The 25,191-nt window shown below is 39.2% G+C and overlaps 1 protein-coding gene across 3 annotated transcripts; it reads left to right on the top strand.

Moving 5' to 3' along the window:
* Positions 1 to 24,404, top strand: LOC117302871 (probable flavin-containing monoamine oxidase A). Of its 3 annotated transcripts, none has more exons than XM_033786833.1 (14): positions 2,523 to 2,578; positions 6,879 to 7,057; positions 9,065 to 9,232; positions 9,671 to 9,899; positions 10,386 to 10,473; positions 11,447 to 11,624; positions 14,451 to 14,565; positions 15,162 to 15,319; positions 16,346 to 16,526; positions 17,772 to 17,872; positions 19,903 to 20,100; positions 20,959 to 21,045; positions 21,868 to 21,968; positions 24,100 to 24,404. In XM_033786833.1, the coding sequence occupies exons 2-14, from the start codon at positions 7,043 to 7,045 to the stop codon at positions 24,227 to 24,229; spliced, it is 1,749 nt and encodes a 582-aa protein (XP_033642724.1). In that variant the 5' UTR covers positions 2,523 to 2,578; positions 6,879 to 7,042; the 3' UTR covers positions 24,230 to 24,404. The 3 variants fall into 3 exon arrangements, with proteins under 3 accessions (XP_033642723.1, XP_033642724.1, XP_033642725.1); XM_033786834.1 differs by lacking the exon at positions 2,523 to 2,578 and adding an exon at positions 4,458 to 4,518; XM_033786832.1 differs by lacking the exons at positions 2,523 to 2,578; positions 6,879 to 7,057 and adding an exon at positions 1 to 321.
* Positions 24,405 to 25,191: the final 787 nt, after the last annotated feature.

Here is a 25,191-nt window from a genome sequence, read left to right as displayed (position 1 = left end):
TCCAAACCTGTCCTTTACCAACTATGTTTAATACCCAAGTGTTCACGACAAGCAAAAGCAGGGTTCAATGCTGTCGATTGTGTGCTGACATTCCGTCACTTTGGGTATTGGTGACAGTCGCTGTCGTCGTGTTACTTTGTGACACCTAAAAGTGTGGGACCACCCCTTGGATGTGCATTGTAATGGCTATTGTAATCAACGCATTGTTCCTGTGAAAACTTTTGAACTGGTCCGGAGAAAAGGCGGGAAAACGAACACGTTGCAGACTATAATTTGCAGAAAAGGAGACACGTCACTATGAGCGTGTGGGACAAATTCTCGGTATGTTGAAAAACGTGACACATTTTGCATTATCAATAATAAAGGCTCATGGGGTTTTTGGAAACGCCATCAGGGCCCAATTTCATAGAACTGCTTGAAAAATGCTTACCAGAATATGGTTACCAGTCAAAATACCATCTCACGAGTACAATCTGTGACTGGTATCCAGCTCATTTCTGCTTAGCAGAAATATTTTAGACTGTATTAAGCAGCTCTCTGATTCTGCAGGTTCGGCTGCCATTATGTTCCACAATCTCCAGATGTGACGGTGAACTGCACACGGATTCTAACCCAAACCGTCCTTCACTCACCCTTTTCACTCATTCATTCATTTATTCATTGATGGTTTATTCATTAAAAAAGACTCAATGGCAGCCAAAAGCTGACTAGCTGACATTTTGTACATCAAGTCATAATGATACAAAGGATAATCTAGTCAAAAATGCAGAACAGAAATAAAAATAAAAACAAAACAGTAAAAGTGCACAAGGCACAAAATGAAGACAATTTAAAAATGCTTAAGAAAACTCAAAAGTAAACAAATTATTAACATTTGTTTTACAAAATTATAAGTAACCTACAAATTGATACCTGGTGATGTATGGTGTACTTATTTCAGTATCTGCCCTTTTGTCTTTCTATGGTTTACCTTTTAACCTTTTTTTTGCAATGTAGACATATTATTTGTACTTGTGTAACGTAGCACTTGTATTTGTAGTCATAGGTCAAATAAATTTCAATTACAGGGACATTGAAGTTTGATTGAACTGTATGGTAGCGTGTACCTTCTCCATTAACATAATATTTAATAGCCTCAACATCAATTAAGCCAGTGGAATTTCTTCAATAATTTAGTTATGACTAAGTTTCCAAAATAATGTGTTAACGTTTTGTCAACGACTTCGGCGTAGAAAAATTGTTTAATTTGATTTAGGATATCAGTCTGATTTTGGTGATATTTGACCTGAAATATTTGATTAGAAAAGAAGAAGCTATTTTTTTTTTTTTTTGTATTCTTGTCAGATGTCAAACTTAAAGGCATTGTAGTAGTAGGCATCCGTCCGTCAATACTGACGATGGACTGCGCCCGGGGGGGGGGGGGGGGGGGGGTTGTCCTCTCTCTTGCAGCTGCGGCAATTGTCTAAGACCAGTCTTCTCACTTGGTGTATCCCAACATATGCATAGAATAACAAATCTGTGAAAATTTGGACTCAATTGGTCATCGAGGTTGCAAGAGAATACAATGTGGGAAAATACCCTTGTTGCACAAATTTGTGTGCTTTCGGGTGCTTCAGGCTTCAGACCTCAAGTCTTTTGTTGAGTGAGAAATTAACTCTTTCTCAAAAAAATCCATTACTTCAGAGAGAGCCGTTTCTCACAATGTTGTATACCAGCAACAGCTCTCCACTGCTCGTTCGTTACCAAATAAGTTGTTATGCTATTCGATTATTTCGGGTAATCGCCAATGTGTTCAGTGCCTTTAAAGGCTGTGGACACTATTGGTAATTACTCAAAATAATTATTATCATAAAACCTTACTTGGTGACGAGTAATGGGGAGAGGTTGATTGTATAAAACATTGTGAGAAACGGCTCCCTCTGAAGTGACATAGTTTTCGAGAAAGAAGTAATTTTCCGCGAATTTGATTTCGAGACCTCAGATTTAGAACTTGAGATCTCGAAATCAAGCATCTGAAAGCACACAACTTCTTGTGACAAGGGTTGTTTTTCTTTCACTCATATCTCGCAATTTTGATGACCGATTGATCTCAAATTTTCGCAGGTTAGTTATTTTATGCATGTGTTGAGATACACCAACTGTGAAAGCTAGTCTTTGACAATTACCAATAGTGTCCACTGCCTTTAATACACAACCCTCCCACCCCCCCCCCCAAAAAAAAAAAAACCCAACACATTCAAATGAGGAATTACATTTGCCCGAACCATCAGTCGAGACGGGCACGTCAAAAGTTGATGAATTATATTGATATAAACACGGTAAGTAATGGCTACACCATCTGTTTTATCCAGGCCTTATTATTTAAACACGTGAAAACGGGGTTATACTGAACATAACTGGTGAGACGAGACTAAATTATTCGGTAACATTTTGCTTGTGTGAAGTCAGCGTTGGGGGTTAGTATCGGTCTGTGTATCTTGTTGACTCATTTCGAGTCAGCCTTTTGACGGCTATAGTTGTGTGGATATCATGTCCCGGTTTTCTACTGAAGAAAACGAGAAGTTGGCATACTGTTCTGGTAGGTAGGCCTATCATTGCATTTACGGTTTCAGTGCTTGAATTACATGTCACGAAGTTGGATACCAATGACATTGTTATATTCTATACGCGTTATGGGGATAATGGTAACACATAACGACTTTATGTCATGAAGTTGGATATCTTGACCTTTTAATATTCTATAAGCGTACAATATGGCGCCAATGGTCGCACATAATGTCTTTTTTAAAACATTACACCTCCTATTGTTTTGGTAATATCGTTAGCATTTACTGTGTTTCATTAAGCTTGAGTTATTAAGTTAGGGAGAACGGACCTGAAAGTGTAGATTCGTGTATAGTTAAGAGTATGATTCGTAAAAATAATCTACTGTTCCAACAATAGAGTGACGTCACAGTGACGTCACAGAAATAGTTTAAATGTCACGAAGTTGGATACTATGATCTATTATTATTCTATAAGTGTACAATATGGCGCTAAGCTCAGAACCACAAACATTAGGCCTACTCTCCCAAAGTTTACGAAGTCTTCCTCATTCTGCCTTGATATGACTCCACCACGATTTCACGGACACAATGTTTGTACATGTGGAATGGTATCTTGACTGGTATCTGGTAGCGTAAGTTCACTATGCACTATACGTGTTTGTGTCTGGTCACCAATATTCTGGTCACCAATATTCTGGTAGCGTTAGTTCACTATGCACTACGTGTACGGTGATAACGTCACTGCCTCCAGTTTGTACGGTTACGTCACTGCCTCCATTTTGTACGGTCCTATGAGGTTGCACAGAAGTTACTGCATATAACATAGAGTAAGGATCAAACCCATAAAATAGTCAACATTAAGGACTGATTGATGTTCACAAAGCCGACAGCACAGTGGTCTAAACTTTGTAATTTACACCCTTGACTGGCAGTTAGGTTGGTTCAGTGGTTTATGTCCGTACCTTTCACCCGATCTGTGGACCCTGGTTCGATGCCTGGACCATGAGCCTTGCATGTGTATTGTTTTTTTAGTCAGACTGTGCGGGGTTTCCCTATAGTTTTTCTTCCTCAAAGTAACGTCTAAAACTGAAATTTCTTCACTGTCTTCTCTACAACAAGTTCGGGTGTGATTTTTCCGTTAATGATGCTTCGCCGACTATACAACTCAGATATCCTTAAAATCTCCACTATGATGGACCTTTGTAATTACGTCACATGCAGCTATACCATTGGGAGTCAACCCCATGGGAGAGAGCTATAGTTGCCAAATTGCATAACTCCCCAGCCACCAAGATTGTATCGTATGACCACATAATCAGGCGAGTGGGGTCAGTTTACGTTCATGCTGGTTACGTTTTTGGAATTGGCCCAAAAAGGAAAATTCAACAAGACGCATAAAATCTTATAAACACGAGGGATCAAATTAGGGCATACGCCGTTCAGCCCACCAGCAATAGATCATCAGCCAGCGAGAAGCACTCAGCATACTGACACAAGTTTAATCTTTTCGATATCAAACTGATAAGTGATAGCCTCAAAGTCATGAAAAAAAAGCCACTCAATACACAAACACGCGAATTATAGATGAACCTGAAACATGAAATATCGATGCGTATATTATCCAAACCACTTCGACCACCTGTTGATTTTAACAATAAAACACAGTAAAAATAGAACATGGTAATGTGTATGCACGTAAATGGATAATATCAGATTGTTTGAATATTTTAGTATATTAAACATTGGTGCGTGGGGATACATCATTGATGATTTTTGTTTGCTCTTTTAGTCTTAGTAAATGTATGTAACAGACAGGTACAGTATACACAACAGCATACACAAATAAATGGCTTGCCATGCACAGTATTTGGGAGTGGTCTGCTATAGCTATAATATACAACCAGAACAGATCTAAAATGCAGTGGTAATAACATTATGACGAGTGACTTCGTGGGACACGAAAGCTCAAAAGGTAAAACGCTCCAGTAATTTTACTTTCTGATGGGGTGGTCATGTTTGATGGTTTTACAATGAAATACATGCAAACCATGTGTTTTAGGCATTGTGCTTGGCATCAATATACATTTTTGATGAAGTACGGTTTGCGACAACACCATGAGGTGATCATCTCAAATGGAGTTGGGGTGGTTCTGAAAAGAACCGTTGGTTTCAACTCGACGTTTCGATCACTTTGCTCTGAACTACACGAACTCATTTAGAGATTATCATTGCATGATGTATTACCGCAAACCTAATTACTATATTATCGTATTTCCACCATGCAATTGAGTTTCAAATCTCACAATTGAAAATGTACATTTGGTTTGCGGTATACAACCAGTTGGATGGTATCTACACGGTATTTGTACAGCTGTTATAGATGGTGAATTAAATTAAAATGTCATCTGCGAAGTGTAGATTTGTAATAGAGAAACTCGAATTTGAAAGTGAAAAATATAAACTAATCAAGTTCTCAAAATTACGGGAAAATGAGAAGGGAAATTTACTTTAATGAACAGTAACATTTGTTTTGGAATTGCAACCCTATCACTCTATAGAATATTGTATCTTTACCATGCGGCAGCCATCTTGTTTATTCCTCCATTGAAACCAATGTAACTAAACCGAGGCTGTAAGGATATATGAACAGTATATAAGCCAATTCTTATAATGAGAATCGGAGGGACATGATTTGCTATTCACAACCTTGACTTTCTTATGATTTGACTCTTATCGCGTACTTTGTGAAAGCAAGGCCTGTATAATTGGTTCGGGTCGACTCTGGCTACATCGTTAGTTTCAAGGTGTTTTAGTACGTGGCAGTCATTACTCTAAACGTTTCAACTCAATTGGTCGTCGAAGTTGCGTGATAATAATGGAAGAAAAACCACCTTACCTTGTCGTCACACGAAGTTGTGTGCTTTCATGCTTGATTTTGAGATCTCACGCGTGAGGTCTCGAAATCAAATCATATATTTTACTGTGAAATTACTTCTTAGAGGGAGCCGTTTATCACAATGTTTTATACTATCAACAGCTCTCCATCCTCGTTACCAAGTAAGCTTGTATGCTAACAATTATTTGAGTAATTACCAATAGTGTCCAGTGCCTTTAATCACCCACGTTCATGATCCTTCAAGGTATTTAGGCATCATTATTAGTAAATTGAAGTATTTTTGTACTTTTCTGAAACTCCACGCTACAAACATCCCTTTCAGCGGCCATTTTGATTCAGGACGAAAAAGAATTGACACTCGTGGTTGTTTTTTTATGGCTAGAGCTGTAGTGAAAACGAAATCACAATTTTACACTCTCATACAAAAAACTACGTTACTTCAGAGGGAGTCGTTTCCCACAATGTTTTATTCTATCAACAGCTCTGGTTGTGCTGTAGTTTTTGCGAAATGAGAAAAACTATGTCACGAAAATAAAGTTCGTCTCGGGAGACTAAAATTATTTTGGCATGTACAACGTATTATAACCAGTACAGGCGTCTGGTGTTTATATTTACGCGACTCTCCTGAAAACATCGCTCTGATATTTTCACTATTTTTCTCAAAAACTTGACGACTAATGAAGCTGAAAATTTGACAGGTAAATTATATTACATGCACGTACGTCTTCATTCACAGTGAGACGGGATGGATTCATGTCATGGCCAAAAACTTGATCAACAAAAGAAACCGAAGCCCTAAAGTTGATTGGTTCTGTATGGGTGGCTTTGTAACGAGTAAGCAAGCCTATAATATCATTATTTTTCTCTCAGTCTCTATTGATATTGTAATTAAAGATGGCTGCCATGCAAGTGCTCAAATGTTTTTGTTATACCTCGGTAACAAACTGTAAAGTTTGATTGGTCGAGAACCAATCATGGGACGCGCAACAAAAACGCATGTTACATGGCTCGACGGGCCGGGTAACATGAAAAGTGGTGTACACCGGTGTACATCACCTTGATCGTTCCCGGCGTTGGTCGATTTCCAGCGCTGTGTACGAAACAACCGCGGGTTCGAGGGAATTGTTTCTTGTTCGTCTGCTATTAAACAATGAATAGTCCGTCGTAATAATATTTGAAGATGACAACAGAACTTCGAGAAGAGGGAGAACAATTATGCAAAGGTATAACAATTGTTGCATGCTGTGACTGGGGTCCATGGGTTTTGTACACTCTCGAGGGGAAATGGCACCCTCGGCTTCGCCTCGGGGTCCATTTCCTCCCTCGAGTGTACAAAACGCCATGGACCCCGTCACAGCGTGCAACAATTGTACAATGTTAACTTCCATACCCATGGTCTCTATGTTGTCAATAAGTGTACTGTTCATAACACATAGATAATTACTGAGGACGATTCATTTTACGAGGACTATTTCTCTCGGAGCGGGCTGTCTCTAGGGGTGTACTGACCGGGACATGCCGACTCTTCACGGTACGGGTTCTGCCTCGTGACCACGCCAAGGTTCTTTAAAGTTCCCGTGTCTCGTCTCACCACATAATAATGACTGAATTGCTGGTAGGTGACATCATTATTGTGATTTTTATTCAGTGTTTCTGATTATTGATGAGAGTTTGATGACTTTGGTATGCCAATATTGTTTTGTAAGCGTCCAATCGGTGTACACTTTTGTTTGTTTTGCAAGAAGATACAGCATGCAAACCAACAAATTAAATTGCATATTGTATTTTATTATTTCCGAAACTGGATCAAACCCCACAACTCATATACTAATCCAAAAAAAAAATATTTTACAGGGCTTATAAGGATTAAAATACCACCTCTAATCTTAAAGCTTATCAGGTAAAAGTCTTCGTGAAATTTATTGGGACGTGTTTTTACGTAAGGATTTTGAGTTTGCGCAGGTTTGTGAATGTGCAGGTGACCGATAGCCCCCCTCGTCTTAGCTATAGCTTAAAGATCGACTTGAACGAAAATATCAAGTCGTGAACTTTGCTGAATTTCATTTATATACAAAAATCGATGAATAATAATCGAGTCATTTTTTTATAACAAATAGATTTCGAATACATTTATCCAGCGCCTTTCTGAAAGATTTGCAAAAAGCCCCGTTACGTAATCACTCTCAAGACGTCATAGTTGAGAGCTCCAATTTGTAAAGCCGCTTTGTTGCAGCGTGGAGGTAAAACCAGGGGGTAAAACAAAGAATACTCACACAAATGACGTCAAAGCATTGTCCTTTGACGCGCGCCGTCAACGGCAGAAGTGTTTTCAGTTTTTCAAACCTTTAGGTTGGGGCCTGATTTACACATACCAAAATTACATTAAAAATTGTGAACAAGTGCAATATAAACTTAAAATACCATTTCCGTAAAAAAAAATCCACTCAAGTAGCTGTGAGTATTATATGAACATTATACCAGAATGGTTTGTATACCCAGCGACCCGAACGATATCATTTGCAATGTTTCAATGTTTTTAATTTCTCAAAATCTGTCTCTCATTATTTTGTACGTGTTCTTCGTATAAACAAAAATGGTTTTGCGTTAAAAGACTGAACTGCCATCGTCGTTGGAGGCAAACTGAAACCGGCTTGTGCTTTGGACTTTGTAATTACATACTTTGGAATAGGGCTATTACTCGAGAATATATCCACTTCCCAGTTGGCTCTGAATGTCTGCATGCTGCTCATGTCGTTTCTTAATACCCAATCATTTTGTTTATTCGAAGAGTCAGCACGTTTGTTATCTGTTCATCTATTAACAGGGTATATTTGCGTTGACAATCACTCTAAAATGAATATAAACTTGCTTGTAATAAAATTCTTTTAACATTAATTGGCTGTACATGACTATTCTTTAGTTTGTCAGAATTTCGTCCGATTTACTGTTATCTTACTTTGACTACAATGTTATCATTATATTTGAAGCATTATTTTGTAGATTAGATTAAATTTTGAGCGTTTAGCCCGGTTCATACTTCCTGCGAATGCGAATGCGAAGCGAATTTGACGTGAATTTGACGTCACACCCTCCTTTCGCAGCGATTATCGCAAGGGAGTAGAGCAGAGTTCAACTGCTGCGAATTGTTCGTTGCGAATTTGTGACGTCAAGATTCGCTTCGCATTCGCATTCGCAGCAAGTATGAACCGGGCTTCAGTTGGGAACATTCTGCTTTGTAGTGTTCCGACAACGCCATGATGTTCCAATTTGTTATGTTTTGTTATACTTATACATTTTTTGTTTTTACCCATATACACCGACGTGTGTAGCACTGTATACTCAGTACTTTCCCGAGGCCTGTGAAAAAATCACATGTATTTTACTCGGGTGGGATTCGAACCCACGACCTTTGCAATTCTGTTGTTATACTTGTTGTAACAATTACACGCTGCACAAGGTTATAGCCTTTGGGGGTTAGACACAATTGGGGCTGAACAAGGGTGTCAAAACGTCGGAGCTTGGAGTAACCGTAACTTTTGCGTTTTGTAGTATTTAACGAATTTGACATGAACAGAAGTTACTGACTTCGTTATATTATTGCCGATTTTTATTGACTGACTAGAAACGTTTCGGGAAGAAGGATCCCACGGAGAATGGGACTGAGATTTTGGTGACCGTTACTGGAGACGATACGCCCGGTGAAGTTACCGCGGACGGCACGGTGCAGGTGGCGGGCCAGACGGTCAATGCTTCCCTATCACCCAGTGGCGGCGTGGTCAGCAACACCTTGGTAAAAATAACTCTTTATAAGTTGTTTGTAGTTTTACCATTTCACAGATTATATGAAAAGCAATGTACTCAGTACTTTCATGGGTTCGAAAACTTTGAACATAACAACGAGTGTGGGTGCTGTTTAGAAGAAAATAGGTTTTGATTTTAGATAATATGAACGTGAAAAAAAGAAAAGAAAAAAAAAGCTCCCTGTGATCGTGGACCCTCCTTTGTTCAACTTTTTGTGATAGCAACCGTGGACCTATTGTCACTTTTGTTATAGGTTCCCGCTTTGAATGTGCACGCCCCAACTTAAAGATGCTTAGGCCAAGCCCGGTTTTGTGCCATTCCACAAAACATGTTTTATTTCAGCGAAAATAAGGCTCTATTACTTTTAGGTTTTCCGTTTGTTAAAAACTGTTTTCGATGAACACATTTTTCTTCTTCATCTCAACAGTCAAATGCCTTCCGGAAAATATCCACCGGGAATCTAATGCCAGAATTACACGTCAGTAGCCAGAGCCCTGCCGGTAAAAACCAGGATCAGTCGGTAAAGACCGACAAGCCGCCAGCACCACCGGTCGTGGACGTGGTCATCGTAGGGGCAGGGCTGGCCGGGCTCTCGGCAGCCTACACCCTTCGCATGGCGAACCAGGGAATTTCAGTCGTCGTACTTGAGGCCAGCGGTACAAAAAAACACGATAGTTTCATATACCTTTTTCGAAACCACGGCTTCGGCTTTGGATTCGGCTTCAGGCTCCGTCCTCTCGTCTGAAGCCCCGAAGCGTAAATCACAAAACAACTGCAGGACCAAAGCTAGCCCGAGCCGAATCTGAAGCCGAAGCCGTGGTTTCGAAAGGGGCCTCAATATTCCATTTGTTTCCTTTACTCGTTCACAACTATGTATTTTATTGATTTTTGTTATTTCGCTGGGCAGGTTTCTGTGCTAGGCCTAACAAAATTATGACGATATGTTATCCAGAGCTTCAGCCCTAAAATGCGTTTGAATGCATTGTCGTTTGAAAGCATAGCGAATTGTACATGTAGTGTTTACGTAAATCTGAGCATGCGCACACTCCAGAACATACCTGGCAAGTTTGCTGCCACCTAGTGTCCTCAAGGGTCTACTTTTCAAAATTTGTATTCATCTCAAATCGCCCTTTGATTTACAGAGCGAGTCGGCGGCCGCGTGCTAACCCGGGAGATGGAATCGGCTAACGGCAGAGATTTCTGGGATCTTGGCGCTCAGTGGATTGGTGGGTCAGTATCAAATCATGTGATTGCTATGGGATGTAAATGTTCCACTTTAAATACTTTTCAACTAACATCAGCACAGAATGGGGGACTTGAAACCAAAAAAAAACATGTCAACTTATATCCACATTCTCATTCAACAAACCAAAGAACGTCGACTAATAACCACTCATTCAACAACAGACCGAAGACATGTCAACTAATAGCCACACATTCAAACCATTATCCAGACTCTCATTCAACAAACCAAAGAACTTGTCAACTAAGATCCATTCATTTAACAGACCAAGACGTATCAACTAATATTCATCCATTCTCATTCAAAAAACCAAATGTCAACTAGTATCTATTTTCTCTTTCAACAAACCAAACATGTCAACTAATATCACATTCTCATTCAACAAACCACAGAACATATCAACTAATATCAACCTTCTCAACAAACCAAAAAACATATCAACTTATATCAAGATTCGCTTAATAAAACAAAAAAAATTCAACTAATGTCCATCAAAAAACCGAACCGAAGAACACTGTCAACAGGTATCCACATTCCCAGTCAACAAACCAAAGAGATGACAACTAGTTCCACTCATTCAACAAACCAAAGAAGATATCAACTAATAATTTTAGTACAATAATATCCACACTCTCATTCAACAAACAAAATATCATGTCAACTAAATCCACATTCTTACCAGCAAACCAAAGTATGTGTCAGATAATATCCACTCATTCAACAAAGCAAAACATGACAAATATCCACTCATTAAACAAACCCAAAAATATTGGTTTGTTGTGAATATTAGTTGAGTATTATTTTAGCTAATATCCACCAACCAACCACAGAACATGTCAACTAATATCACCATTTTGGTTAAACAAACAAAATAAAATGCCAGCTACAAATATTCCAAGATCTCACTGAACAAATAAAGAACATGTCAGCTAATATCCACATTTTGATTCAACAAACCAGCTCACAGGTCCACATGATGCAGCTAGCCGATGAGTTGGAACTACAGACGTGCACAGGAACCGAAACAGGTTCTCACTTCGCGCATTTTGCGGATGGGAGAAAGTTAACATTTGAAACAGATCCAGGCAACCCGCTATCCTCCCTCGGTAAAATGGACTACGGTACCTTCATAACCAAGGTAAAGCTGGGGCAGACTGGTTCCCTGTCAGCAGGGATAAAGACGGGTAAAGCTATAGGGTAGACTGGTTCCCTGTCAGCACGGATAAATATGGGTATTGGTGTTACAGACACAGTGATTTCATTGGATGAAAGTGCAGTGACGTAAGCTTTCCATATCTGTGTTTTGATTGGTCAGAAGGGATGCTGTCAGCTGCACTTTTGGTATGCATGCAGCGTGCATAACGTATGTGTGTGTAACTGTATGCTATATGGTTTGACTGCGAATCTCCATATGAATGAGGCGAGATCAAATGTGATTTTGGACGGGGATTGCAAAATAAAAAACACCTTTATTGCACAAATTTTGTGTGCTTTCAGATGCTTCAGGCCTGAAAACTTGTTTGAGTGAGAAATTACCTCTTTTCTCAAAATGTGCTATACTATCAACAGCTCTCCGTTGCTAAATACCAAGTCACCCTAAGTTTGTTTTATGATATATCGTTTGAGTTGCTAAACCAAACGTGTCCAGTGCCTCTTAAGCTGTAGCAAGCGGGCCGGAAACCATACTGTCATTAATTCGCAAAAATTAATATTTTTATAAACAAGTCGATACACTTCAAGGTGTGGACTATTGCCTAGAGGCCATTGCCACCTATAGGGCTGAAACAAGGTTACCCCCTTTACAGTTCATACGGATGAATAGGCTTGGGTATCATCGAAACCGGTAACCACATAAAGCTTCAAAATAGCAAGTAGCAGAGTTTGTTCACACGTCAATGTCCCACATTGTGAATTGTTTTAAGTCAACACGGGGGAACTGCACTCGCATCGTTGAATTGGGGGGGGGGGGGGGGGCAAATCCCAACGGCAAATATCTTTGGCAGATTGTCTCCACGATCGTTTAATGACGTCGATTATGCCAGAAATGATGGATCATTACAACTGCTGCTGCCCCAGCAGGCTTAATTTACTGTGGAGTTAACCAGCAGTTCGCGCGAGAGCAGTGATCTCGCGAGAGCCATTCCACAATTCGACTATCTCGCAGCGGCAGACCATTTTACGACTTGTCCACAGGTCTAGAGAGACGCGTCGGCTCAGAGCAGAAACGCCTTAGAAGATTTCGAGATATATCGACTCATATCGGAGCAGGAAGCACTTTAAAAACAAATACGCATTGATTTATGTATTCCTTGGTTTTGGAATAAAGTATTCATAACCGGAAGAAAAACACTGATGATTCCATTACGGTACACATTCATCAAAAGTTATTACTCACGTAAAAAAAAATGCAATAGAAGAGTTCAGTTTAATAAAACTGTAAAGAAGACGTCTTGATTTCGAAGTCAAACGTTTATCTGTTGTTCTTTTTGCGTTGAAATTGTTAACCTTTTTTTCTCACTTTCTTTTTATGTGCTGCACTGCAGAGTGAATTTCGGTAAAGAAGAGTGTCATTCTCAAGTAAATTAAAAGGGAACGTCTACCTTTGGTTTTTGGAACCGTTTTTTCTTTCTCTTCATACAGACAATTAAACCAAGTAAACAAATTACAAAAGTGAGAGCGTTTTTGAGAAATCGCTGAAAATTCGGAGCGATTTAGTCCACGCCCAGATTTTTTTTTTAATAGGAATACACACAATCTAAGAAAAGTGTCTGACACAACGTTTCTTAGATTAAATTCTTGGGATAAAGATTGATAAAGATTGATATCGTGCTACATAAACACATTACTTCGAAGTGAAGTAATTCTCAAAATACTTTCGAAAGCTGCTGTATTTCTTACAAGTAAGTTTCATTGCCATACTTTTAAAGAATGATTACCAAGCGATTTCCCTTTTTAAAACACTGAACACTAATTGCTAACTACGCAAAATAATCGTTTGCATAAAAATCTACTTTGTAACGAACAATGAAGAGCTGTTGATAGTATAAAGCATTATGAGGAACGGCTCCCTCTAAAGTAATGTCGTTTTTGAGAAAAAGGTAATTTCTCAAATGATAAAACACTTCCGCTGAAGTGTGCATCTGAAAACACACAAGGTTTCTTCCACTTTTTAATTCTCGTGCAACTTCGATAAACAATTGAGTCAACATTCGCACAGATTTATTATTTGATGCATATGTTGGGACACACCAAGTGGAAATAGCATGGTCTTTGACAATTACCAAAGGTGTCCAGTGCCTTTAAAGCGGCCAAACAGAATTTAGCTCAAAATGGTAAAGAGTGCTCCGGTGTGGCGGTTTCAACTTTCCGCCGTGTTCAGTTTTCCGAATGACCAAATACGGTAACATCACGTCATGCGATGCCTGCGCACATCAAGCGAAAGTAGTCAATTTTTAGTGCCGTATTGAGTCATCCGTGTTACACTCTCCGGTAGCTGTCATGGCGGCGTCCACGAGTACAGTGAGCGGTGAACGCGTGGATCGTATGAAAGAATTTGGTGTGAAGACCAAGCAAATTATCCTATATTTAATCAGTAACACAAACAGTGTTGTACACACGAATACGTGTTAAGATGGGGCAAGAGAATATGTGACTAAACAAAAAAGAATCGTAGTAGAAACAATTTGGGGTCACTGAGAGAACTACACTACACTAGTCTCAGTACTCGCCAGGGTACTCGCGGCGGTATTTTTGTCTGACTACGTCACCCGGAAAACTGAACACGCCGGAAAGCTAAAACCGTTCGAACAACGTGCTGAAATGTCCGGCTACGTCACCAGGAAAACTGAACACGGCGGAAGACTGAAACCGCCACACCTGTGTATACGCAGAAGAACCAACCAAAGAATTTGTCATTACTATTTATTGAAGGAATGTCATATATTTTGATGCATTTTTTCTTAAGGTTGAGAAGCTCCGCCTTGAAGTTTCCCTTGAGAACCCAGAGCAATGCCCGCTGGCGTTAGAATGGGACTCCATCACGCTCGAGCAGTTCAGAAAACAACACATTTGGACTGCAGGTTTGTTCAAAGGCAGTTTGTTGATTCTGTACATGTACACTCTACATGTACAGATGTACATGTTTGTTAAGGGTTGGGTATACGACTTAACTGTCAGTGATTCTGTTAGGTTTGTATGTTGGGTCGTAGACTGGTCCCCTGTCTCGTGCAAGGATAAAGACATGCACTGGTCTATTACAGGCCCAGTGATTTCAGTGGATAAACTTGCAATGACGTATTCAATTTTTGCGTTATGATTGGTCTGCCCCTAAGTGACGTAGTTTGTCGGCACATACACCGGGAGTGCGTTTTGGCGACCCCAACCAAAGCCCAACCGACCCAACAAGTCGGTTACCGGTTGGTCGAACAGCATCGTCATCGCGGTTCAACCGAACACGCGAAAACTTTCAACCGATGACCAAAGTTTCTGGTGGTTGGGGTCGCCAAAAGGCACTCCATCCCCAGCCATTAAAAAACTATACTTTCAATCGTCTGCTAAACTAGATGCGTGGTTAGTTCCTTTCGCGTTCAAAAATATGTGTATATTATTATAAAATATTTCAAATGCGCATGAATATCTGCAGGGAACCAAAATGATTCTTTTATTTTTGCCACAGCCGCCCAGCAGTTTTTCGACGCCAAGGTTAAGATCGCATTTGGGGTTCCACCTTGTCAGATGTCCACCCTGTTCTTCTTGTTCGCGCTCAACAGTGCTGGTGGTTGGAACTCTCTGTTTCAAAGTGGAAGTGAGACCGTCAAAGAATTCCGAATAAAGGTACTATTCTCTACTTGGATCAGTTTAACCTATTGAGTCAATTATTAGCTAAACCTGATTAGTTTTAACTGGGCACGTACAACACTACTTGGGTCAGTGTAACCCAAGTTGAGTCAATTGCTATACATGGTTAGTTATAACTGGGCAGGTACAACTCTACTACTTGGATCAGTGTAACCCAAGTTGAGTCAATACGATATACTTGGTTAGTTATAACTGGGCACGTACAACTCTACTTGGATCAGTGTAACCCAAGTTGAGGCTATACTTGGTTAGTTATAGCCGGGCATGTACAACTCTACTTGGATCAGTGTAACCCAAGCTGAGTCAATAAAAGCTATACTTGGTCATTTATATCTGGGAGGTACAACTCTACTTGCATCAGTGTAACCCAAGTTGAGTCAGTATACTTGGTTATTTATAACTGGGCACGTACAACTCTACTTGGATCAGTGTAACCCAAGTTGAGTCAATAGCTATACTTTGTTAGTTATAACTGGGCAGGTACAACTCTACTTGGATCAGTGTAGCCCAAGTTGAGTCAATAAGTTATACTTAGTTAGTTATGACTGGGCTCATACAACTATACTTGAGTCAGTGCAGCCAAAGTAAGTTGAGTCAATAAGAAATACTTGATACTGCTCTAGAGTTGCAAAGGTCGTGGGTTCACACTCTACCCGAGTAATATGCCTGTGAGTTTTTGTCATAGAACTCTGGAAAGTACACAGTTATACAGTGCTATTACACATCCGTGTGGAGGCCCTATTGGTTAAACCAAAATGAAGCTTTCTGAAGCTCGTTGACCAAGTTAATTTCGACTCAGTTCGAGTCAATGGCATATCACTAATTAAAGGCGCATGACATGTGAATATTGAATCCTTGTATAGGGCGGGACTCAGAGACTATGCGAGATCATTGTAGACAAAATCAACCGTCCCTTTGTGAACCTCGGTGACACAATTAATTTCGACTCAGTTTGAGTCAATGACATATCACTAATTATGTGGATGTTGAATCCTTTTCTAGGGCGGGACTCAGAGACTCTGCGAGATCATTGTAGACAAGATCAACCGTTCCTTTGTGAAGCTCGGTGACCCAGTTGTTGCAATCAACCAGAGGGACTCTGAGCTGGCAGATGTTCAAACCCTCAGCGGCAAGCATTTCCGCTCAGAGAGAGTCATTGTGGCTCTGCCGCCAAAGTTCGCAGGTATGTAAGCCTGTTTGTTTGTTGATGTTTTTTTTATTGTTTTTTTTAGGGGTTGGTTGTTTGTCGGTGTGTTTGTTTGTTTGTTTGTCAATGTGTTTGTTTGTTTGTTTGTTTTTTGTTTGTTTTGTTTTGGGGTTATGTTTTGGTTTGGGGTACGGAGGGCAGTAGGCCATCCGGTGGCTCCTGACTGGATATTGGAGGGGTATATTAGCTTGTTGACATGGCCAAAGGTTAGAAGGGATGGGAAAGCAATTTATTTTAAGAACCCAATCTCAGCAGGGCGAGTAGACTGTGCAAGACAAACATGAAGAAATGGGAGTAAACTGACAATGACACCAAATGTGATTGTGGCACATCACCCTGGTCTATGCCACACATTGTATGATGCCCAGCCACTGAGGAGCAGTGTTGCCTTGCAGACCGATGGCAGCAAACGAGAAGGCTGTGAGATGCTGTGAAATCCTGGCCAAACATTTTAAAGAGTAGATGATGGACTCAAGGAAGAAGCAGAGCGAGCACCTCCAGTAATAAACCATGCTCAGATAGATAAAAGAATGATCACATTAGACAGACCAAATCAAACCAACAGAAATTATTTAAAGGCAGTGGACACTATTGGTAATTGTCAAAGACTAGCCGTCACCGTGGGTGTATCTCAACATGCATAAAATAACAAACCTCTGAAAATTTGAGCTCAATCGGTCATCGAACTTGCGAGATAATAATGAAAGAAAAAAACACCCCTGTCACACAAAGTTGTGTGTGTTAAAATGGCTGATTTCGAGACCTGAAGTTCTAAATCTGAGGTCTCCAAATCAAATTCGTGGAAAATTACTTCTTTCTCGAAAACTATAGCACTTCAGAGGGAGCCGTTTCTCACAATGTTTTATACCATCAACCTCTCCCCGTTACTTGTCACCAAGAAAGGTTTTATGCTAATAAATATTTTGAGTAATTACCAATAGTGTCCACTGTCTTTAAGTAGGATTTGAAACTTGGCATGGTGGAAATACGATATAGTAAATGTTTGCGGTAACACCATGTAAAGATAATGTCTAAACGAATTAGGGTGCTCCTGAAAAGAACTTGACGTTTCGATCAGTATGCTCTGATCGTCTTCTGGAGAGAAGATTAAAAAAAGTTATTTGACGGTTCAGGCCAAATGGAACCATAGATGCTCAATAACTTATAAACAGCAACCGAAATTTGTTTGTAAACATGATGACAATGATTGAATCTTGACAGGAAGGATTCACTACGCTCCACCGCTACCAGCTGATCGAGATAGTCTCCTCCAAATGATGCATGCTGGGCATTCCCTGCAATTTGTCATCACATATAAAGAGGTATTTGTCAACAACAACAACAACAACAACAACAACAACAACAACAACAACAACAACAACAACAACAACAACAACAATAACAACAAATAAGAAGAAAAAGAAGAAGAAAAAAACCAGTATAACAAACAACAAACAACAGCAGCATGCTTTTACCAAATTGAATAACGCTTCCTGCACCCTAATGAAATTGAATGATCTTATTTGACCAATGAAATTGAATTACTCCTTTTGACTGTTGAATGCTAAATTCAAAGGAGCATTAATTTTCAAGCGTAATTTAATGAGCCGGCTGAAATAATGTATTTTTGTTAAAATTGGCAGAGAAAACCTAAGATATTCATGAAAAATACGCCTACACATTGAGAATGCTATAATTGAAGGATGCTGGGCACAATTTCAATGCCACATTTACCTCTCAGAAACGGAAATGATCTTGAAGATGAAATGTCAGTTATGTGAAATTTTTTTACAAATGAGCAACTTCTATACTAATATTTTCAAGTAAACAAATTAGTCATGTACAATTTATTAGTATAACTTATAGATTTTCACAGAATTGTTGTTATGCATTTATTTTGGGATACACCAAGTAAGAATACAGGGCCTAATTGCAAAGAGCTGATTAAGCCCAGAAATAATCCTCTCATTAATCCCTAATCACTGTTTCTTGTGTTCAAACTTGTTTGAAGTATGCTGGTCACAATTTCAATGTCACATTTAGCTCTCATAAACAGAAATGATCTTGAAGATGAAATGTCAGCTATGTGAAATTTTTTACAAAATGAGCAACTTCTTTACTAATATTTTCAAGTAAACAAATAAGTCACGTACAAATTATAGAATCATGGACACATGATTTAAGAGGACAACAGACCATTAAAGCCATTGGACCCTTTCGGTACAGAAAATAAAATCAAAAACCAAAATCACAGATTTACAAATAACTTACAGGGTTAACAGAAGGTAGTGGTGAAAGACTTCTCTTGAAATATAATTCCATGAAATGCTTTACTTTTTGAGAAAACAGTAAAACAATATCAAATCTCGATAACGAGAATTACTGATTATAAACACATGTCATGACACGGCGAAACGTGCGGATAAGGGTGGGTTTTCCCATTATTTTCTCCCGACTCCGATGACCGATTGAGCCTAAATTTGCACAGGTTTGTTATTTAATATAGAAGTTGTGATACACGAAGTTTGGGCCTTGGACAATACTGTTTGCCGAAAGGGTCCAATGGCTTGAAAGGAAGGGTATTTTTTTTTTAAATTGTCAAAGACCAGTACCCTCACTTGGTGTGTCAAAACAAAATAAATGCATACAATGACCAACCCGTAATAATTAGTTGGGCTCTATTGGTCATCGAAGATGCAAGAAAAAAATGAAAGAGAAAACACTCTCGTTCTACAAGTGCTTTCAGATGTCTGAGAAAAGCTTCATGCCTAAAGCCTTTATAAGATTTGCCTGTTTTGGGTGAACATTTTCTCTTTCTTTAAAACTTATTTCTAACAAAGTTTCATAGTATACCAACGGCTCTCCAGTGCTCTTTACCAAGAAAGTTTTGAGGTCATAAATTTTTTGGAAAAGAAAAATTTACAACTACTAATAATAGTGGCTTCTTATTTACCGTATAGTGTGCATATCCATAACTCAGTGATGCTCAAGGCCCTTGATAAAACTTACATGTGCTAGAGCCGTATTCAACCGCAAATCTATTACCCTGTCAGTTTCTTGTGTTGTATTATTTGATACCTGAAACCTAATGGACCCTTCCTGTGAAATATGCTAATCACATTCACGCATGCGTACAGACCCTGTTGGTTGGCAAACGCCATAGAGTTGTGCACTAAGCAGACGCGCAATCGCGTCTGCGTCACGCACCCATTAGCCGTGTACAAAACAGCGCGATGTTCCCTCATTTTGCCAACCAAAATGTTAGTGCGCAGGCGCTATGTGCAATTTACATATAATTCATGGGAAGGGTCTATTATGGTTCTCAAATTTCTTTGGTTTACTCTTCCAACAGAACTTCTGGCAAAAGATTGGATACAGTGGTAACGTCATCAGAATGATGCCGTCTGCCGTAAGCAACAAACAGGCTGATGACCAACCCTCAGAAGCCGAACAGATTCCATTTACTGCACTGTTTGATGCGACTAGTACTATGGACCAAAGCCCTGCCCTCTGTGGCACTGTGGAAGCCAAAAAGTGGAGAGAGATTCCGGTAAAGAAAGTACAGTTTCAACAGGCCTGGAATTTCATCTTTCAAAGGGCATCGCCAGTTTCATTTTGAAAAGGGGCACTTCCACTAAAAATAAACTTAAAACCAATGGGAAACTTTTGAAGGGGCACCAAGGCCAAGACCAGGGGCAACGGAGGCCATGGCCTGCGTAGCCTGGGTGTAATTCAAGGCTTTTACGATTACCATGCGATAATACTGAAGTCTTATATAGCGCACGTATCTACCAAACAAGGTACTGGGTATATACAAACTTTCAGAATTATATCATGTTACTAGTGATAATTCTGAGACCCAATATTATGTAGCACCTTACAAGGTGCTTCGGCGCATTCAGCAGCCACAGCCAGGAACACCCGGGCGAACCCCTTCTTTTTTTCGATAAGTGCACTGGGGTCTTTTACATGCGTTACACAACACATGGGACCAACGGCTTTACGTCCCATCTGAAGGACGAACCAATGGTTAAGTGTCTTGTTTAAGGACACAAGTGTCACGGCTGGGCATTCGAACCCACACTTTGCTTCTCAGAAACACCAGAGTTTGAATTCGGTGCTCTTAACCATTCGGCCACGATGCCATTACTCTATTACCACATGAATGCAATAGGGTACAGTCAGCATGCATTACGCTGCGCAAACGTGTCTACCTCATTTGCAATGTTGATTTCATACTTTTTTCTAAGCTAAAAGCCTTTCCTGACATTGTAGAGAGATAGTATAGCACAACAAATATTATTACCCTATTATATGACCTTTTCGCAGTTTATTTTTTATTTTTCTGTTGCTTATTTTATGTTTTTGAGCCAATAATTATTAATGATTGGGTTTTTTCGGTTTGAAGGAAGAGGAACGAAAAGGAGCAATAGTTGCAGCGATTGGGCTTTTCTTTGGTGTGGAGGCACATGAGCCACTGGATTACACTGAAATAGTAAGGCAGCTTTAATTTGTTATGTTTATGTACCAATCTTGATAAGAGTTTTGTGAGTATTGTAATATGTATAATTTTTTATAAAAACTTTTTTTTTCATTCTGAGAGACTGCCTAATTACAAGGCCATGGAGGGCCACTTCAAGGTGATCGAGAGCTCCCAAATCAACTGCAACCAAGGGCCCTGATGCCACCTACTCCTGGGGCTGAAACAGGGTTACCCCATTCAGGGCATGGGTATCATTCACTATAGGGGCCTGGCTGGTGGAGTTGAATGCACTATTTCTCCAATGTTTTACGAAGCAATTATGGTCAAGGGCACATGTGTCATGACTGGGTTTCGAACCCAAATGATTGTTATATTATAACAGATGAAATCACAAGTTCACGAAAGAGCCATTATGAGACCTGTACTTCCAGGGACACGATTTGGGCAGAGTCGAAAGGACGAAAACATATTTTGGGGTGATTACACTGTCTGATTTCTATCAAAATTTGATGTGAAGATAGGGGCATATCTCAAAACTTGTTCACTTGTTATTTCAATAGGGCTTAAATGAATGGGACACATGAAGACACAAAATGTAAAATTTCCCATATGACCAGTGCAGTGTCTGGCCTGCCAGAAAAGCCAAAGAATATACAACGGTCACTCTTTTTGGAAAAAAAAAGAAAGTTACATGATCTATGCCAAGACCAAATTGCAGTTACTTGGGTTGTAAAATAAAGCATCCACAAAGAGATGTATTCACAGGGTCATTGATTTCAAGAGCAATTGGCCAGATTTTATGTGACGATTTTGTCATTTTTTCTAAATCTTTAGGACTGGGGAGCTGTGCCATACTGTTCTCACCATCTTCCAAGCGTGCTCTCACCTGGGGCCATGACAAAGTATTTCTACGAGCTGAAGAAGCCGTTCCAAAGGTAAGAAAACTTCCAGGAACATCCTTCAAAAAGCTGTATATAAAGGCACTAGACACTATTGGTAACTAGTCGAAATAATTGTTAGCATAAAAACTTACTATGCAGAGCATGCAATGGAGAGTCGTTGATAGTATAAAACATTGCAAGAAACAGCTCCCTCTGAAGTAATTTAGTTTTTGTGAAAGAGGTAATTTCTCACACAAATATTAAAAGAACTCAGTCCTGAAGCATTTTTAGGCATATAAAAACACACAAATTTGTGTAACACTTGAGGGTACTTTTTCTTTTATTATTCTCTTGCAATTTCGATGACTTATCCAAATTTGCACACAGACTTGTTATTATGCATATATAAATATGTTGGGAAACACCATGTGAGAATACTGGTCTTCGACAATTACCAAAGGTGTCCAGTGCCTTTAAGCACAAAATATGCCTAGCATAGAAAATCTTGCTTAGCAGAAATATCAGCCAACTGTCATATTATGTACATGACTGAAACCCCACTCATTTTTCCGCCGAAGAAAATTTAAGAAAGGAATACATTTCAAGATACTTTGATCATCAAAGTATACAGGGGATAAGTGAAGAGCACATTCAAGAAAAGGGCTGAGAACAATATATTAAAGTCAGTTATATATATAGAGTGAGTAATAGACTAATTGGGCAATGACGTTATTGTGCACATGTAATTGGGGCGAGAATGTTCAGAGAAGCAGCAGTTAATGAGTATCAACACTCATAATTATAAGTCTAAATGGCGCGATTTGAAAAACAATATCTGACATCAGCGCCAAGGTGTTTGGTCAATGACGTTATTTACTAATGATGGTTCTTAAAGGGTCTATGTACTTTTTGTAGGACAAGCAACACAATGTCTACAGATGTACACTTTACTTACACCGTTTAAAGATAATGATAGTAAAAAGCTTCCCTGAAAATATTACTTGCTGAGGTGCTGTAGTTTTTGAGAAATGGGTAAAACAATGTTATGAAAATAATGTTCGTCTCAGTGATCATGATACGAAAAAATTGTAAGCATGTAAAAACGCATTTTCATGACATTGTTTTACTCATTTCTCAGAAACTACAGCACCCCAGCAACTAATATTTTAAGATATGCTTTCTACTATCATTATCTTCCAACGGTGTTAGTGTAATATAAATCTGTGGACATTGTGTTTTGTGTTACAAAAAGTACCCCAATCCTTTAAAGATGTTGGACTGAAGCTCTTTTTTTCCTTAGTAAGGGATCAGGTGAATTAAGGAACAATAATTGCTTGAGTATAATAGCCTAATTAGGTTATGACGTTATTGTGCACGTGTATTTAGGGTGATAAGGTTAAGAGAAGCAGCACTTAATGAGCCATGCCATGCGAGTATAATCACTTTCTCGGATTTCCTTCCAAAACTCCAAACAAAAAATGAAGATAGAAATCTTGGAAGGCACCCTATCAGATGAGTTAAGAGACGGCCAATATTAGATGCTGCCAAAATATTTCGGAGACAATTTAAGGAATACTTTCAAGAATAACTAAGAGACTTAAAGTCAAGAAACAACTTCTTTTTATATTACTTAAATATATTAGGTATCGTTGGCAGGTGTCTGGTTTTACGGTTATATCCTCCAGATGACAGTTTTTATACCTTTGCATAACCTTGACAGCCCCTGTCAAACTTGTAATTCATTGTGTGTGTCTTAAAGGCAGTGGACATTATTGGTAATTACTCAAAACAATTATTGGCATAAAACCTTTCTTGGTGACGAGTAATAGGGAGTGGTTGATGGTATAAAACATTGTGAGAAACGGCTCCCGCTGAAGTGCCATAGTTTTCGAGAAAGAAGTAATTTTCCTTGAATTTGATCTCGAGACCTCAGGTTTAGAACTTGAGGTCTCGAAATCAACCATCTAAACGCACACAACTTCGTGTGACAAGGGTGTTTTTTCTTTCATTATTATCTCGCAAGTTCGATGACCGATTGAGCTCAAATTTTCACAACTGTGACGGCTAGACTTTGACAATTTCCACTGTCTTTAAGATTAAATATAAATACAAATAAATAAGTATAATTTACGTTATGCTTGCGTAAATAATTGGATTTTTGTTTGTATGATCATTATTTCTACAGAATTCACTGGGCAGGTGCAGATACGACTGAGAGATGGTATGGCTTCATGGACGGCGCCGTGCACTCTGGGAAGAGAGCGGCAGCGGAGGTTCAGTCCGAGCTAAGGCCAGATGTTGTAATTAGCGTTTAAATCCAACACAGGCCTCGAAATGACCCGAAGGGAACTACAGCAATTGCCGTGGTGCCCCCTGCTTTTGCTGTGGTGCCCTTTGCGAAGTTGGTACAAATTCAAATGTTCCTCATAGAAGTGCCCCTGACCAGAGGTAAATGGGAGACTTTCTGGGACGATAGAGGGCAGCAGACTTACCGGGTAAATCCATTGTTCTCAGAATTATGCGCATGTTCAGAACTACGTAAACAATGGAAATTTACCCGGTATGTCTGCTGCCACCTAGCGTTGGAAAGTCTCCTATTGCTGTGCCCCTGCAAGAGCGAAATGCAATGCCTGTGGATATATAGTTGTATGACAGATTATTTGGTCTGTACATCCTGTAAAACCAAAGACACTGTATATTAAAGATAAATTAAACAGCAATAACAACTTTTGGCGCAGCTTTCAATAGTATCAATGCATTTTGATAAACATTTCACTTTAAAGTAATTTGGTTACATGTAAAATAAAATAAAAATGAAAAATGAAAAAAGGGTACAAGTTTTTATGCCCCCAAAAGTGAATCTGATAATAATAACGTTTCTCAGAATGTGTATACACTAGTATGAGCAAAGAAATTCCAGTTTCTGATGGTTTTGTAAGATAATTTGTTAACCCTTTCTATCATTTAGTAATGTGTGTACATTATTCTCCTAGGCATGCTGCAAGTCAACTCACAATCAACAAAATAGACAAGTTTAGAAAGAACATTTCGTTTTAATATTGGAACATCTTTTTGTTTTTACTAAGTTGTGATTATTTGTAGACGCCCATCATAAACATTTTTTTATTCAAGTCAATTTACAATGAATTAAATTAAGTTATATTTAGTTTGGGTTTGAACAAAGAAAAACTGATTGGAGCAACAACCCCTGGACAAAGGTAGGAGCGCTCTCTACCAGCTGAGCTATAGCCTGAACATCAGGGCCCAATTTCATGGC

This window comes from Asterias rubens, chromosome 19 (genome assembly GCF_902459465.1).
Source record: "Asterias rubens chromosome 19, eAstRub1.3, whole genome shotgun sequence".
Lineage (NCBI taxonomy): Eukaryota > Metazoa > Echinodermata > Asteroidea > Forcipulatida > Asteriidae > Asterias > Asterias rubens.
This window is presented reverse-complemented; position numbering and strand designations above follow the sequence as displayed.

Bases quoted from the DNA above. Each gene is read 5' to 3' on its own strand.
- LOC117302871 (XM_033786832.1), top strand. From the start codon at position 298: ATGAGCGTGTGGGACAAATTCTCG. The intron at 9,900-10,385 runs GTACAAAAAAAC...TTTGATTTACAG, and splicing joins CGTCGTACTTGAGGCCAGCG to AGCGAGTCGGCGGCCGCGTG. The intron at 10,474-11,446 runs GTCAGTATCAAA...TCAACAAACCAG, and splicing joins GGCGCTCAGTGGATTGGTGG to CTCACAGGTCCACATGATGC.